General features: G+C 33.4%; 3 protein-coding genes across 4 annotated transcripts in view; 1 reads left to right on the plus strand and 2 right to left on the minus strand.

Annotated features, from left to right (window-relative positions):
• The window catches only part of LOC114246755 (nardilysin), a 29864-nt gene extending 24224 nt beyond the window's left edge, over window positions 1–5640 (minus strand). Inside the window, exons 1-2 of the mRNA XM_089733656.1 lie at window positions 5456–5640; window positions 4890–5103 (exon numbers count right to left, since the gene is read on the minus strand). Coding sequence (XP_089589782.1) covers window positions 4890–5103; window positions 5456–5616 — 375 coding nt within the window. The 5' untranslated portion in view covers window positions 5617–5640. The remainder of the gene's footprint in view (window positions 1–4889; window positions 5104–5455) is intronic.
• Window positions 5641–8803: 3163 nt separating this feature from the next.
• Sas-4 (spindle assembly abnormal 4) lies at window positions 8804–13767 on the plus strand. 2 transcript variants are annotated; one of them, XM_028179448.2, is made up of 3 exons: window positions 8804–12334; window positions 12704–12908; window positions 13407–13767. In XM_028179448.2, the coding sequence occupies exons 1-3, from the start codon at window positions 9165–9167 to the stop codon at window positions 13536–13538; spliced, it is 3507 nt and encodes a 1168-aa protein (XP_028035249.2). In that variant the 5' UTR covers window positions 8804–9164; the 3' UTR covers window positions 13539–13767. The 2 variants fall into 2 exon arrangements, with proteins under 2 accessions (XP_028035249.2, XP_089589781.1); XM_089733655.1 differs by lacking the exon at window positions 13407–13767 and having other exon boundaries at window positions 8804–12192; window positions 12704–12844.
• mRpL44 (mitochondrial ribosomal protein L44) lies at window positions 13744–17076 on the minus strand. Its single transcript, XM_028179494.2, has 6 exons — window positions 16917–17076; window positions 16560–16838; window positions 15858–16018; window positions 15084–15210; window positions 14471–14644; window positions 13744–13956 (listed from the first exon to the last, which is right to left on the minus strand). Exons 1-6 carry the CDS (start codon window positions 16984–16986, stop codon window positions 13799–13801), a joined length of 969 nt encoding a protein of 322 aa, XP_028035295.2. The 5' UTR covers window positions 16987–17076; the 3' UTR covers window positions 13744–13798.
• Between the last annotated feature and the right edge of the window lie 1469 nt (window positions 17077–18545).

Genomic DNA, 18545 nt, shown 5'->3' on the forward strand with positions numbered 1-18545 from the left:
TTTAAAAACAGTTGATTGGCTTCTCGTAAGAAAAAAGTCAGGACTTCTCATCTAGACACGGTCAAAGAAACATGTAAGAGTTTTATAAAAATATAAAGATAATAATTTTATAATGGTGTAACAGTGTTCAAACTATCTGCAATATAATTATAATGAAGCAGTGTGTTTATCAACTTACAGAACCCAATCCCCTCAAATTTAACCGTCCAACAGAAACCACGAAAATAGTGTTCAGAAACTATATTATAATAAAGATTTTTAGAATCGGATCGATCGAAAATATAATGTAGTAGATATGTGCAAACAAGAATCTCTGGAAGTAATAAGAAATACTGGCAGAGATAGCGTATAACAAATCTACTTTCGAAATCGACGTTTTGAGGAGTGAAAGTTGTTTTCACGAGATGTTTTCGTATTCGCACTAGGATATTAAGGAAGTCATTTATCCTCGGACAACAATCGTTGAAATATACGAGCTTGTAACTATTATTTCTTCAAATGAAGTAATCAGAATACGATCACTTTAAGAAATGAAATATATATATTTTATTACAGTAATAAACCCAAAACCCATGTTGCATTGGTAAAAGGAATGCATCCGTGGGCATTAATGAACATGTTTCACACTACGTAGTGTTTTAATAAAATTTTAAAAGAAAAAATACTATTTTAGTTTTATTGCTTAGATGTGTGTTAAGTTACTGGAGCCCATAGACATTTACAACGTAAATGCGCCACACACCTTGAGATGTAAGTTCTAAGGTCTCACACCTTTCAACCCGAAACGCATTACTGCTTCACGGCAGCAATAGGCAGGGTGGTGGTACCTACCCGTGCGGACTCACAAGAGGTCCTACCACCAGTAAATTATGGGTACTTTCGAGTGTCAAGCCTAAGATTTCAACGAGAGACGCGTATCCGTACGATGCCAGTCACGAGCGAGCTTAATTACAAATTTCAATATAAACACCATCGGCATGTTTCAAACGCGTAGGAAATTTTTTTTAGGTTTTTTTTTTAATAATTTTTTTTATAGCTATACTACCTTTTATCCCGATTCAAATGGTCAAATTGATCGGTAACCATCTTTATATATTGTAAAGAACTTGAGAAACAGGAATTGATTTTGTTATTTATTCACTTTCTTAACTTTCTATCTAGCGCTTATAGTACGTATGTATATAGAACTCAAAATATAAAAAAAAATACTAAGCATTGTAGTTTGAAAAGAAATAAGTGAAATTGCATAATGGAGCCGTTGTTGACTCGTCCGGTCCATACTTAAATAAAAACATCTAATTTGACATTTGGGTCAATAACATTTCAGATGTATATAAATAAAATGTATATGTATATGTATATAAATAACCGCGAAACCTGTTCTTTTTAGTATTGCATTATCGAGATCAAAGATCCCAAGTAATGATTGTTTTGGAGTAGATCGTTTTGTTTGAATTTTTTATTTCTTTATATTTTTCTTACGATTTCATCTTTTCGATTTCTTAAATGAATATTTTTTATGAAAAGTTGGCAATGATTTATACCTAATGTGATAAATCCTAGATATTTTACTTGATAAACGTTTGAAAAATATTTCAATCTGATTGCATTGAGTTGTAAATACGACTTTTTTTTATTGCTCAGATGGGTGGACGAGCTCACAGCCCACCTGGTGTTAAGTGGTTACTGGAGTCCATAGACATCTACAACGTAAATGCGCCACCCACCTTACGATATAAGTTCTAAGGTCTCAGTATAGTTACAACGGCTACCCCACCCTTCAAACCGAAACGCATTACTGCTTCACGGCAGAAATAGGCAGGGTGGTCCTACCACCAGTATTTACGCAAATTATAATTTTGCGGGTTTCATTTTTATTACACGATGTTATTCCTTCACCGTGGAAGTCAATCGTGAACATTTGTTGAGTACGTATTTCATTAGAAAAATTGGTACCCGCCTGAGATTCGAACACCGGTGCATCGCTCAACAGGAATGCACCGGACGTCTTATCCTTTAGGCCACGACGACTTCATAAATACGACGACTCCAAATATCCATACATAAAGAAGCAAAGACAAAGCAGTTGAGCGCAACATTCTCCTCTGATTATCAACAGAAATATATATTTTAATTTGTTTAACTTCTATTGACGAGCTGCCATCAATTGAGCTTTTTAAGGATATTCGGGCTTCTTTTTTCAAAATGAATTAAACAATTAAAATAAGTTTATGAAAAACATATTACATAGATAAAAGGAATCTTAAGTCCTGAGGTGTCTTATGTCAGTGAATATAATCGAATTTCGATCACTGCGAGAACCCTAATTTTAAATATTTCGCACTATACCATGATACTTTTCTGACATACCTACACAAAATAAGTACGTACTCTATGAACAGAAACACTAAAAGCAATCTGGACTAAGCTATTTAACTAAATATTGCATTAAAATTACATCAACCGTCAACAATCGATTTTAAAGCCAAAAAAAGAATGAAATATCGATTTGGTCGCTATCGATTCAGTACCGTATCGAATGAAAGCTCGTTTAACAACGTCTTGCATTGCTTTCTAGTGATTTTCTCGTATGTGTTCTTGACTAATCTGAATACATTGCGTCCGCGGCGATTGTTCTGTCGAAAACATTAAACATAATTCCACTTAGAAGCTAATATTAGAATTTGTATTGCCATCGAGTAAACGATACGTTGCGTTATTGTAGATAAAAAAAGGGAATTTTAACAATAACAGACTGGTTTTTTGTCGAAAATATTTCGCAGATTTCTAACGGCAAAAAAACCACAAGGATACGAACATCAAAACAATAAAGTATAAAAATAGCCGTGTAGTAGTTTTTTTTTAATGGTAACGTTTTTTAGGTCAAGTTATTAGCAATCTTTGCTTATTATTATATTGGTGGCATTGAAACGAACGTCAGTTTTAGCCTTCACATAAGGCTTTCGGTACCGTACCTACCTACCGTTCTGCACTTCAGTGTGCTTAGTGCGAGTTTTTTAACGTTCTCGATAGCGTAAAAGTTAGCTCATATTTGTATGGAATGGGATCGTTTGCGTACGTTTGCCGCTAGGGGCGCTGTTCCAACTGCATACAAAACTGGCTTAACTTTTACGCTATCGAAAACGTTAAGAAACTCGCACTAAGCACACTGAAGGTAACCATTCATTAAATGACATGACCCATTAAATGTGACGTTAAATAAAATCTATAGTTGCTTTTAAGGACAGACAAGCCTGGGGTCCTCTTGGTGATAAATAGTTACCGGAGCCCATACACGGAGACCGTTCATTAATTCGCGGGCAACATTCAACAGAATGCCCTTCAGTATTAACAAGCTAAAGCATAATGCAATAACCGCGTCAACAAGAACATTGGCGAACCATAATTCACTTAAAGAATTCCTTCTGGGCTTAAGTTACAAGATTTTATTTAAAAAAAAAAATGAAGTGTATGAATTTCGCTTAATAGAAAATGGTCACATACACCATGGATAACGGTAACGACACGAACACCGCGAAAAAATATTCTCAAAACTCTTTCGATGAAATAAATGTCACACGCTCTGGAAAACCAATAGAAAGATTTAAAATAAATCACAATTTTTAAACATATGGGGTGTAATTAAAAATTTGTTTTACGAAACCAAATGATGGATTTCTTTTTTTTTTAGGTTTTTAGCGATGCGTCGCACCTTTATGAAGATATTAAATATCATATTTATATCAGTCACAGAGGATCACAAAATGCAAATTAAAAACACTTCCTATCTATGTAATGGAATCTTAGAAATGAACTTACAAATTTTAAGGCATCAGATTAACTGAAAAATCGCACACATGCCAAGGACTATTCTCAGACCATAATTTTGTTTATTCAGCTTATAATTGTTTAATATACTAAATTTACTTTTTAGTATCACTTATTTTTATTATACAGTTTTTAAACTATATGTATTTGTATTTACAGTGGTACCTCAATATATGAGTGCCCTAACATACGAGTGTTTTGAGATACGAGCTGAGCGAGTAATATTGACTTTGAGATGAGAGCAAGATTTGAGATACGAGGAACCGCACACTGCACTATCTACGTCTAACAGTTTCTTTCACCTCAGATTACACCTCAATCGGTGTGCTTGTTTCCCTCATTTTCGAAGCATTTTGGGAGCTGGAATGGATTCCAATTAATTTCAATGGGAAAAATTGCTTTGAGATACAAGCTATTTGACATACAAGTAATGTTACTGAATGAGTTAAGCTTGTATGCCGAGGTACCACTGTATTTCTTATATTTAATTAATTCCCAATTACAATTCAAAAAAATTCTCTTTTTTTGTTATCTTCATCTTTCTAAGTTAGATTATTAATTATCCCACTGTTATTATAAGTGTACTTAAATATTCTATTACCCGGAAGCTTCAGACAATCTTTTGATATGTATAACTCCAACCGTGAGTTGAATGGCAAAAATGTATAATTGACGTGGACCAAAAATACATTAATACAGGAGTGTAAAAATAAACACAAGCAGCCAGAATTCACACATCACTGATTATTTGGGTGACAAGAATATCATTATTCACTTTGACTGCAAGCACTAAACAGTTTTTTTTTTTTTTGTAATAAGTTACGTGACGTGTATAGTTATTTCTATTTAATTTGTGTGTTTTATATTTTGAACTAATATTATTCACAATGTGTAAAAATATTGTCACATTTTTATTTGATCGTTTTTAAATATGAATGCAATCTTACAAATAATTTGGACGTTATTTTTTATTTATCATTAAAAGTTAGTATCATAAGCAGCTTCAGTCATTGGTTTGATTTTTGCTCTAATGCCAAAAATATACAGTTTTTTATACTTACTAGTTTTTCTTCATCAAAGTCATTTCGCCTTGTGGTTCCGTGATGGTCACTGGTGGCAGACTGAACAGATTTACCTCCATCACTTTCTGGGTCTGAATTCTCATCTGAACCACTAGTTGATTCTTCCTCACTAGAGCTGAATTCTTCTGTCACAGCAGGTCGACTTGGGTCAGATATTAATAATGCTGTCAAACCATTCTCTAGCCTGATAGTCCTGTAAAAATTTGACATTAAAATTATTGCTAATAATTTTTACTGCATTGGAGTTATCGTAAATAATATGTACGTATAAATTTTTATTTAATAATTAGTTTTATAAGTTTCACTATCCAGTCTGACAATGCAATTTGAATGAAGGTATAACTGATATAGAATATATGTAGTTGAGATTTCACCTTATGTTCTAAGCTGAATGGTAGTCTTCTCATTGTGATACCTATCTACCTCAGTAACCACTTAATACCAAGTCGATTGTGAGCTTGTCAACCCATTTAGAGTAATAGGAAATTCATTTTACAGGAAAAAATATTTTTTCACATTTAAAAAATTAAAACTTTAATACTCACTTGTATAGCTTTTTATCAGCTTCAGATTTAATGGGTTCAGGGAGCACTTCAACATTCTCTTTTCTATGGAACATAGTCACTGGCCGTTTAGAACGGTTATTTAACACCTTAATTTCGGGTTTAAATTTAGGTGTCCTTTGAAAACCACTTCTTTTGGACATGGCAGCAAATGTGTGTTTGATCAGTACGACTCCGCACGAACTCAGAAGTTTTTTGAATGAATAATTCATACAAAAAATTTGACATTTATTGATGTGTAGTTTCGGAGCGCCATGCAGGAGTGGGGAGTGGGGGACTGTATGACATCTATTGTACATTTTTTTTGTGATTTTATGACCTGGTTACTAAGACCTTTCAGTCATGTCTTATTTTAATTTATATCCTTATTTTTATGAAAAATGTTAATATGGAATGAAATGAAATGAAAATGATTAATTTGAGACGTTAATCAACTGGGATGAAATTAAATGGAATGAGATGATATGGAATGAAATATAATCTTAGTAAAATGGTGGTCATTTACTAAGATTTTTTCAGTGGACTTTTTGGAGGATCCCGAGAAGTTGCGTCCAGCGTCTTTGTTTCATTTTCCCACATTTGTGCACTTTCACAGATATTAAACAGTTAATAAACCACCGTTATTACACATTTAAACCTGAAGAAACACTAAATAGACAAAATAAAACAAATCACACAACTTCACTCCTCGCGTTCCCGCCAAAAAGTCCTATTGTACATCTGTGAATTGGCCCCCATAGATAATACTTACACTTAAATTAATAGTGGCCCCATCAGTTCTAAGCGTCATTCAAAAAGTGGTTTTAGATTATTTTTTTTTTATTGCTTAGATGCGTGGACGAGCTCACAGCCCACCTGGTGTTAAGTGGTCACTGGAGCCCATAGACATCTACAATGTAAATGCGCCACCCACCTTGATAAGTTCTAAGGTCTCAGTATAGTTACAACGGCTACCCCACCCTTCGAACCGAAACGCATTACTGCTTCACGGCGGAAATAGGCGGGGTGATGGTACATACCCGTGCGAACTCCCAAGAGGTCCTAACACCAGTGATTACGCAAATTATAATTTTGCGGGTTTGATTTTTATTACACGATGTTATTTCTTCATCGTGGAAGTCACTCGTGAACATTTGTTGAGTACGTATTTCATTAGAAAAATTGGTACCCGCCTGCGGGATTTGAACACCGGTGCAACATTACACACGAATGCACCGGACGTCTTATCCTTTAGGCCACGACGACTTCATAATTCAATAGTTTCAAAGGCAAATTTTTACTTTATTCTATTTCCTTGTAACTATTATTAGGTTCTTACATATGAAATTAGCGTTCGTACTGACCACTTTGATCTGAAAATCTCCTCTTTGGTTAAGAATTCCAAATTCAAATTTATAAAATTCATTTAGCTGGTACATTTGAGTTTTGAAAACAGTCATTTATTTGATTTTTCCTCATTTCTTCTTCTTTGGCGTCGCTTATTACCGCACAATGGAAAACATGAAATATCTGTATATTTACGAGTATGAGTTCTACCGTGGCACGAGTACTGCAAAAACAGATCAACGTATTAATGATGTGTACGGCGCCGGCGCTGATGTCGCATTTCTTTTGTACGGTACGTTTTTGGTTTTAATAATTTCGTTCTGGAAATTTCTACCTTCGGAACCAACCCGTGGACGGCCGGAGCCTAAATGGAAAATGAAAGATTATAGGCTATTGTGGAAGCAAATCCATCTCAAAGCACTTCAGAGATAGCTGCAAGCTTCATGGTAATTGATAAAAGCAAATCGGGAAAAAAAAAACTTGAACGATGGGTACCTTATGAATTGAGTGAGTCGAACTTGAAAACACGCGTCGATTGCTGTTACTTTGCTCAACCGACACAATAATAAAGGGATTTTAAATCGAATCATTACTGGTGATGAAAAATGGATACTGTACGATTATCGGAAGCGCTCGTCGCATTGGCTGATCCCTGGAGACCGAGTCAAATCCTGCCCTAAGCGAAAATTGACACAGAAAAAGTGACTTGTGAGTGTTTGGTGGACTAGTGCCGGTGTCGTTCACAACAATTATGGCAGATATCTATTCTCAGCAACTGCAAACCATGAAGGAAGAACTAGCTGCTAAGAGATTGGTATTGACCAATCTTTGAGACTGACTCCAAGACTGATTGCAATCTAGGCCACAGCTGCTTCACGGCAACGCAAGACCACATGCACAACAAACAACCGCTAAGTTAAATGAGCTACAATTGGAATATCTGCGACATCCACCGTACTCCCCGGACCTTGCACCAACAGATTACGATTTTTTTCGGAATTTGGCTAACTTCTTACAACGAAAAAAATTCAACTCTGATGCGGTAATCCAAACCGCCTTCAAAGAGTTTATTGATTCTCCCCCCCCCTTGTTTTTTTAGTAAAGGGATCAATGAACTACCTATGAGATGGTAAAAGTGCAACGGTGCATACTTTAATAATTTTTCTTTTTTGCCTTTGTAGGCAGACGTGCATGCGGCCCACCTGATGTATGTAATAGATTGAATGGCATTGCAAGACTTTGCGCGGCAATATCCACTGTATTGTATACAGTTTCCCCCTTGTTCAAACCTGCCTGAATATAAAACTGCTTTGCGATAAATACATGATAATAATACCGACTCGTGCAGGTCTCAGGCAGGAAAATATGGAGGGTAGAACTAAGGAGTTCGACCTTAGCGTATAAAAAGTATCCGAGACCCAATTAAAGAGGCGCAATAGTAGGAAGTGAAAAGATTTCAAAAACAACGCTTTATGCTTCCACCGTTCAGCTTTCATTTCGATTTGCACTGCGAGTACTGTAAAGTGTAACGTCAAATTAGCTTAGTGCGAAGCCGTAAACTAGTCTTTGCATAAAAAGGAACACATTACAGTATACTATTATACTGTCATCGACGTTTTTCGGCGATGTCTTCATTTCAACCATGGAGGGTAGAGGTAAGGAGAAACGTCTCTGTGTGTAAAAAGTGTGTGTAAAATCTATTAAATAAGGGTGGCGCTACAGTAGCAACCGGGTAAATTTTAAAAAAGGCGCCGAAAGTAATTAGAATAAGATAGAGAATTTTGAAAAGACGAAAGAACTGTAAGCACTACAGAATCACAAAAAGTGTTTTAATGAAAGCTGATAAGAAAATGCAATCGATGTCTCCACGTTTTACCATAGCAATAATTTTAGGTATTAGGACACTTAATGAAGCTTCTCCCATATGAGACAGTTCTCCTTAATTCTACTCTCCATAATTTAAATCAATGTTATATAATATTATACCTACCTTATAAATATTATATAAAATATTGGTATCTACGAATATTAAGAATCATTACAACTCATCCAACAAGTATGGTGTTGTCTTATCTCACCACATTTAATTTCTTTCCATTATAATTTTATACAATAGACGTGGCTTGCTACAAAATATTTTACTGTTTATCTGTTTGGTATTAATAAATAATTGAGCTGTATGCCACAATTTCATTTGCTTGTTTAATGGATGAATTAAAGGAACAGACAGAAGCCTTCAAAATAAAAGTTCGTTGATTTGATTTTTTGTATCTACACAGTCAATAAAACGGAGTTATTTTGAACCAAAATTACAATGTGCTTAGAAAATAAAATAAATTAAAATTGAATAAATACTGAAGTGAAAATGGAAGATTCATATACGGACAGCGATGTTTCTATGTCTCCTACACAAATACTGGAACGGTTACAAGTTCTTCGACAATTACAGTTAATGCAACGCGGAAAGCTTAAGAATCAGCGTTTGCAATACCAGGAATCTCCAGTAAGCTCAAACGTAACAGAAATTGTGAGCCATTTCAGCAATAGTACTAGCTATAACACTTTCCGAAGTTTGTTGCATTCTTCTGAAGTAACTTATGAAGAAACACCACGGCGCAACAGTGGTGATATGGCGCCCAAAGTAAAAGAAAATGATATGATTGAGGGAGTGACTGTTTTGAACTTATCTCAAGAATCAGAATTTATTGTGAAATCTCCAGCTTCTACAAAAAGTTCGGATTCGCACCTGAAGGTTGATAATGTGAAATTGACACCAAATCCTCCCTTCAGTAATAACAGTGTAAAAATACACTCTGTACAAAGCAAACAAATATCACTGGATGAAATGCCAATACTTTCTCCAAAAAAAGATTTTGAAGGCTTATTAATGGAAAAACTTCAAAACAGTAAAGAAGTTCCAGATAGTAAAAGTCCAAAATCCAAAATTGTTCCAGGGATAATAAAAAAGCCTTTTCTGAAAAGAGGAGAAGGCACGGCTAGGTTTGGACTTAATAAAAACGATTTTAAAATTCAAAACACACGCTCATTGCCCTGGAGGTGTAAAAGCTTTGAGAATAAAAGTTACCAATCTCCTATAAAGCAAATTAAACAAAGTAATAAAAGGAATGAAATTAAAAAAGTGGAAGATAAACCACAAAGTCTGTGTTCGAAGCCGAAGATATTAGTTAAGCAAAGTAATTCTTTAAAAACAGAAAATGTAGCATATGAAATGAAGAAAGATAGCATTAAAAGTCTTGTAGAATCCAATATTTCTGAAATTCATACCAACAAAACAGACTCTAACAAAATAATTGAAATACCAAAAGAAAAACACCCCTTTGTTGCAAATAAAGGAAAGACATGGGCCTCGGTTCTAACAAATGAACAGAATGACTTTTTGAGGCAACTTAAGCAAAGTGAATTTTACAAGAACTTTGCTTCTCCAACTAAAAGCTCAGTATCTGATATTAGTTGTAATGAGAGCTTAATCAATATAAGACAGCGAAGAGAAGCAGCTGAGCAAAATATGTTTGAGCTTTTAGAGAACAAGGTCTCTCATGATAGTTTTACATTAGAAAATTCATTTCTTAATAAATTTTTAAAACCCAAGAATTTTGATTCTTCTGGAGAAAGTACTCCTTTGGTCGTGCAAAAGTTCATAATGAACAATCCTGCTTTAAGGCATATATCTGCAGGCATAAGTCTACCAGAGGTTAGCAGTACATATACAGAAATTGATGTTGATAGATGTAGAAGCTATGATTGTACAGAATGTTGTACTGACAATTGTTCTTCTGTATCAACTTGTTGCTCATGTAAAGCTACTGAGCACACTGACGATAATAGCTCTTGCAAAACAACTCCAGTACAAATTAAACAGAATCTAAAATCAAAGGAAAAAAAGGTTGACAAAGAAAAAGCAGATAGTTGTCATAATAATGACACTGAACATGACATAATGAAAAACAACTTGGTGGAAATGAATGCCAAATTAGTAAACACAAGTGAACTATTGAAAGAAAGGTTGCAGGAACTAGAAGGTGAAATAGAAATATTTAGAAAGGAAAATTCAAATTTAGCAAAACTTAGGGAAGATATCGATTTAGAGAGACAAAAGTTCTATCAAGAAAAAGCTGCTTTTGAACAAAAGTTTAATGAGGAGAAAATTTTGTCTGAATATTACCTAGCTGAAGAAAAAGAAAAACTAACAAAACAAAAGCAAATGTATGAAAGAAACATAAGAGAAATCAGAGGCAGGCTTAGTAAAAAAGAAAAAGATGAAGTAATCAATCTGAAAAAGGAAATAGAAAGTCTCAAAGAAGAAATAAGAGTTAAAGATGCAAAATCAACATCAACCATAGCTAGACTCCGAAATCAAATTAAGATAATTGAAAAAGAAAAAAAAGACAAGGAGACAACAATAGAAAAATTGAAAAAGGAAAATAAAAGAATTCAACATAGCAATGATATTACAAGGCGTTTATCCAATATGAAATATTTAGCTGAAATAAATAAAAAATTAAAAAATGTGAATCCAAAAGATCTTAGATCTGAACCTGATTTAGATGATGATGCAAAGTATAAAGATTTTGAGATTGAAAGACAAAGTAGAAATAAAACTGCTCCAATAGCCAAAAGTAATACAAGACAAAGAGCTAAAAGTGTACCAAACCTAAATGTGTCTTCAGCATATGCCAAGTATTTCAGTCAAAGAGATGCTCTTAGTCAAATAGAACAAAATCGGACATTGAATAAGGATAAGATCAATATAAGTTATTCAGATAATGATAATGATTTAGAGGAACTGGAAGATGAACAAGTATCTGACATCCAAGACAATCCAAATGAAAAATCAAACAGTGAAGGTGTAAATAATTTAGAAAAGATTTATTTGCAAACATTTAGATGTAACTCTCCAAAAAGCTTCAGGTCTAGTACAAGTTCTGTTGATAGTAATTCTAATATTCAAGAAAAAAGAGACAACAATTTCATTACCAAATCCAATTCTTTTTCAAATTCAATAAGAACTTCTAAATCTCCAAATTCAACAACTAGGACATACCAGAACTACAGTACAAATAGAAGTAAATCACCAGTATCTATTTTGAGCAACAGATCTCAAACTTCCAGTTACTCTCCTGAAAGCTGTTCAGATTTTTTTGGAATCAACGAAAATCTTAGAACAAAATCACCAATATCCACTATGCTCAGCAATCATTCATCGTTAAGATCAGAAACAGTTATTTTCAATGAAAAGAGTGCAGATGCTACAAAAAAAACCAGTTCATCTAGCTTGACAAAAACAAATCTGAATCCAATGGAAATTAAAAGATCAGATGGATCACGGGAATTAAGGTTTCCAAATGGGAATGTTAAACATATATCTGCTGATGGTAAATATAGTAAATTTATTTATTATAATGGTGACGTCAAGGAGAATTTTTACAGTGATGGGATAATCAAATATTATTATGCTGAAACAAAAACATATCACACGACCCATCCAGATGGTTTGGAGGTGCTGGAGTTTCCAGAGTAAGTTGAACTAATTGTAAAAAGTAAAAGTAATCAAAATTTGGTTTTTATTTTATTGCATGGCGATGGGTGAAGCAACTGATTGCCTATCTGGTGTTAAGCAATTAACATAACTCATGACATCATTATGTGACCTCACATCTTAAGTGGCGGCATTCACAATGTGCAGTCCGTGCACTTCTGCAACTTCATAACAATGGCGGGAATGTGAACATGTTCACCCATCTAGTGCAATAGTAATAAGTTTCGACCTTTTTAACTGAAATACACCAATATCAAATGAAAATCACTATATTCCTAATCACCTATTATCTCGGCCTAATAATTTCCAAATTAAATCTTGTGACATCATTTAAATTAATATTTCAGTGGTCAAGTAGAAAAAAGATATAAAGATGGTTCCTCTGAAATACGCTTACCGAATGGCAGTATCCGATATTTCGACCCTAAGAATGAACATGTTCGTGAGGAGTGGAGGTTCCCTGATGGAGCTGCACTCACCATTTCTGCTAGTGGGGAACAACGCATCATTTTTAGTAATGGTCAAATTGAAGTGCATGCAGCAGATCATAAGGTTAGCCTCTCTACATTTTCATTATCATGTATATGTATGTATATGGTACAAGATTTCTACTAATGACAAGCTATAGGTCTGGTCTGATATAATGTTTAAGTGTCTAGTTGTCAATTTCCTGTCCATAGATTTAACATAGCAAATATCTAGTTCAATGAAGGGGTTTCCAGCCTCTCTACAACCAATAGATATATAATAAGGTTTTTTTTAATAAATATACTGACATAAATATTGACATTCATGGCTTTTAGGAAAAATTACCACCACTCTCATTTCTACCATGAATCAGTCATGCTTTCCAGTTTGAAAAATGGAATAGTCATTAGGGACTATTAATTAATTACTTATGGATGATTTTTACTTCCCTGATCTTCACACAAGGATGGTAACTCGCTTAAGATCTTATCTATTTTTCTAAGTAGTTAAGACACCCCAGTACTATCGAACAATACACTGTTGCTTCAATAAAAAAAACATATTTTTTTTTCAACTTTTCAGCGTCGCGAGTTTCCAGATGGTACTGTTAAACTGGTATATCACGATGGTACTTCAGAGACTCGCTATGCATCAGGACGTATCAGAATAAAGGATAAACAAGGAAGTTTGATTATGGACTCTGCACGGAATTGAATTCCACACTTAGCATTATACTCTGCAACCCATTTAGTTGTATAGGGATAGTTGCTAAAGTGGAGATTAAAAAAATTTTTTTGTAAATGTTTTGCTATTGACTATGTGATTATTTGTAAAGTTGACTGGTGCCAATTTTGTTTGTGATGAATTATATTTATACATTCATTTAAAAAATATGAAATTAATTTTATAAGGAAAAATATTTAATAAATGTTACTTAATTGAATTTTTATTTGTTTTACGCTACAAAGGTATAGTTAATTACTGGCAATCTGATAACGTTCTTGGGAAGACCCCTTTGGTATACCAGAAATTTTAAAATTAATAGGTTTCATGTGATCTTCGGTACCAAATATTCTTTTAAGAGCTTCTCTAGCAGCCATTTCTTTTGCTATTTCAATTTTTTCACCGAAACCTGTAATTCATAACAAAATATAAAAGAAAATTAGCATTGACTGTACTTTTATGGAGCTATTGTGCCCAAATACTATCTCTGAACTTTTATAACTATATGATTCTTGGGATCCACGTTCAAATGATTTTTCAGTATTGTAGTCTAAATAATATAAAAATAAATCTAAGTAATGTATATACTAAATTAAGTAATTGTTCGAGATGAGGCGTCTACTCCTTTTTATTAATATTCAAAATAGTTTTCCATTTTTGCTAAATACCATCCGTCTCTGGAATGAGCACCCCTGCAGTGTTTCCTGAGTGCTATGATATATCCTTCTTTAAACGAGGTTTGAGAAGAATCTTGTATGGTGGCTTGTCTGTACTCCAAGCATTAATTACATCCATGACATTTACTATCAGATGGGCCCTTATCATCTGCCTTAGTAGGCAATAAAAATATATATATCTTTTCCTATCAATTTTAGTTTCTAATTATCAATTTCTATTTTTATTTTAAAATCTAAAGATTTTACCTTCAGATATCATTTTCTTGTTCACATAAAGGCCAATTCTGTAACAGGCAAGTAACGTATTTTTTCCAACTTCTCCAATTAGTCGAGGTTCTACTTTACTTCCATCTTTTTCTATGAAGCCAGTAAGCATAGTCCAAGGGTCTTCAATGTTCCAATACTCATTCACATCTTTACCTATCATAATATATTGTACAATTATTAATTTACTTAATTGAGCTCATCACACATCTAGTTTGTCATGTAGATTGTGGAGAAAATTTAAAAATAGTTAATTAAAATAGTGTTTCTGTCTGATTTCTCAAACCGCACCCAGTAGATCATGAATTGGCAATTAGAAGTTAAAATTGATGCATAAGAAGGTAAGTGCCAATGAAATAAAAACAGTGTTGGACCATATGGTGTTAAATATACAATTTAAAATCATTTAAAAAGTAAAGAGCACTGTGTTGATTAAACATAACCAGTTTCTTGCTTAGTAGTAATTTGCAAGAACTTTACACAAATGTTTAAAAAAATAATTGTAACCATCAATTTACTATGCAAAAACTATATATATTACTATGCAAATTTCTTTAAACTAGAATAATCCTTACAAATAATAGTTTTTCTTTACCTTGTAACTGTGTGATAACAAAATCTCTAACAAAATGTGCTGCTCTTTCTTCACTTGTTGATTCTAACAAAGCAGCTACAATGGCTTTAAAAGTATTTGCTAAAATGTGATTATCAACTGGATATTCCTGAAAAAATATTAAAATTTACAGAAAACACAGTACAGAACAACATGATATTTGATACGAAAAATTTGATTTCAAATCTGTGTACTATAGATTACAAAAATTATTTTAACTTACTAACTCACTTACTTCTCTGCTCTGTTTGTCAATAATATTATTTTCATTGTTAATAGATATTAATGAACTACTTCTTGGTGGCCATAGGCATTATTAAAAATATTTTTTTTTTAAATAGAAGTCCTTTTTTGTCAATGTCAAGTTAAAAAAATAAATACATAAAATAAATCTAAATCTTCAAAGTGTCCGTTGTTATTGTCAAATCATCATTGGATGAACACTAGTTTTTATTAACAATTGTCTATTATACATTTTCACGAGCATGAAAGCTTCTTATAATGTCCAGACTATTGTACATACATAAAAACAGCTTAATTAAAAAAAGAAAATACTTAAATCTTATATAACAATTTCTTTTTAAGTAATGTTTTTAGTACAGGGTTGTCTTTCCTAACAAAAACTGCTCTAAATAATAGGGACTTCAAATTGATACTATTTTGTATTATTACAAGATTTGCTTCTATTTTTTTATTTATAGCATCAATAGAGTTTATATATAATATAAACATATTAAAAAACTACAAAATAGTTACTGCAGCTAGTATGATGTCCTTAGTTCCCAGACTCAAGGAGATTTTAGCCAGTCTGTCCTCATTTGTAAGATAATTTCTCACTTCATTCACTCCCTCTAATGGAAATTTCGGTAAAACTGTCTCTAGGTAGAGCTGCACATATTCATTTATAAACTTTTCTCCTAAAATAATAAAAGATTTTTATTCTAGCTTCAATAATTGTTTCATAATAGCATTAAATTTTATCCAACAAATTGTATTCAGTAATATTCAAACTTTGGTCTCAGGTGTTGTATGGTTTTAGGAGCATACTTGAGCATTCTCCCTATTTCTCCCATAAAGGATTTCACTTTCATTGCACTCTGTTTTAAAGTGTGGCAGGGAAAAGCACTGTACAAAACTATTGTCAATTCAGATTATAACTACTTAACATTTTATCAATTATGTACTAATTAATATTTTATTGTGCTTATAATTGATGTTTGGAGCTTAAATAATTTTGTACCTAATATGTGTAGATAGGTGACTTCTATGACGAAGGAACATCACAAGAGAAATAAAAAATGTGTCTTTTAAACAGTGAAAAATGTGACCATAGTCATGTTAATCTTCACTTGATAAAATCAGCAATCTATCTAATTTTGATACTAAAATTTCAAGTGGGTTAGTTGTTAAACTGTGATAAAGTATAAACTCTGTGGAATTTAATGCCTAATGTCAAACCTTCTACAATCAACTCCATATTGTCCTTCATAGGAATATCTACACTCATTTCTTTTTGTTTCATTTCTTCCTTTATAATATAAGTTCTGTCAGTAAACGCTTGTAGTAACAAATCCGAGTCAAATTCTTCATTCAAACGTTTTCCAAAAGCATAAAGTTCAGCCTCCAAATTCCATTCCAGAAAAGTGTTACGGGGATTTGTTTTCTTTCCGCCTAACTTTTTTTCTCTCCTCTTTAATTCTACAAGCGTAGGAGCTACCCATCGATGAATTTTGTGACCTATAAAATTTAAACGTTAATCATGAAAACTAAAAATCTCTACACATAACCTCTTGAAGCTTTGATTTTATTACGTACACTGTAAAGTCATAGGTGGTATTTTGATACACCTAGCAAAAAGCGGAGCACATCTTCTCATTAGTGCCATTTTAATTAGTTTTTGTTTCAATGTATTTATTTCAATTTGAATGTTTTGTTTTGTTGATAGGTTACTCCATAGATATTTTGGTACAATTTTTCCTTAATAGGAAAGGCAAAGGGATCTAAGCCCATCCAGCCTTGTCTGTTCTATATAGATTGGGTTAAAGTTACTTCGTAGTAGTAGTAGTAGTAGTTTTATTTTTCCAAATGGAACGACAAAGGTGTCATACCATACAGCCTAGTCTTTTATATTTTTTTTTATTTTATAAAATAAGATGGTATGAAATTAAATGAAGTTGATTAATATATGAAACATGACATGACATGAAATGAGATGAAATGATATAATATGGGATATTTTTATGGAAAATGATAATATGAAGTGAAATGAAATGAAGATGATTAATTTGAGACATTAATAGACTGGGATGAAATTAAATGAAATGATACGGGATGAAATATAATCTTAGTAAAATGGTGGTCATTTACACTGAGATTTTTTCAATTGACTTTTTGGAGGATCCCGAAAAGTTACGTCGAGCGGCTTTGTTTCATTTTCCCACATTTGTGCACTGCCACATATGTTAAACAGTTAATAAACCACCGTTATTACACATCTAAACCTGAAGAAACACTAAATAGACAAAATAAAACAAATCACACAACTTCACTACTCGCGTTCCCGCCAAAAAGTCTATTTGGTTGTTTTGTGATAGTTTGAAAGGAGGGTACATAGGCGGCACTGAAAATTTCGGGAATTAACGAAGTGACACAACATTACTATTTAAAAATGTATTTATTGCTTTTCGAAGTATTCTCCGCGAAATTTGACACATTTTTCCATACGATGGAACCAATCATTGAAGCAACTATTCCATTCGGAAGTTGGGGTCTCAAAATGGCCGTTTTGTAGGCGTCCACAGCTTCTTCAGGTGATGAAAATCTCTGTCCACGCAATTTATTCTTTATTTTAGGGAAAGTATAGAAATCATTAGGGCTTAGGTCGGGGCTGTACGGCGGATGGTCTAATAATTCTATGTTTTCTTGCTCTAAAAACTCTTTTGTCCTGTGCGCGGTGTGAGAACTCGCATTGTCGTGATGGAGGATGATGCGGCGGTTGCAGTTCTCTTTACGGAGTTCAGAAACGACCTGTGGCAAACAAATGCTAGCATACCATTCTGCATTAACCGTTCTTTGTCCCTCAAGAGGAATAGTCGTAACATGGCCGGTTTTGGAGACAAACGTGGCCACAAATTTTTTTGCAACACTCCGTGAACGAACCATTTTTGTTGGCTTTAACTCATTTTCGAACACCCAAACTCGTGACTGGTTTTTTGTTTCGGGTTCGTACCCGTATATCCAGGATTCGTCACCTGATACAACGTTGTATACAGCATTTGGGGATCCTGCGTGGAATCTTTCGAGAGTTCTGACGCACCAAGTAACGCGAGCCGCTTTTTGCTCTTCACAGAGCGAATGCGGTATCCATCGGGAAAACAACTTTTTTACACCTAATTGTTCATGCAAGATTATTTGTATTTGACTCATGCCAATGTCTAAAGTTGC

This window comes from Bombyx mandarina, chromosome 16 (genome assembly GCF_030267445.1).
Source record: "Bombyx mandarina strain Sakado chromosome 16, ASM3026744v2".
NCBI classification, from domain to species: domain Eukaryota; kingdom Metazoa; phylum Arthropoda; class Insecta; order Lepidoptera; family Bombycidae; genus Bombyx; species Bombyx mandarina.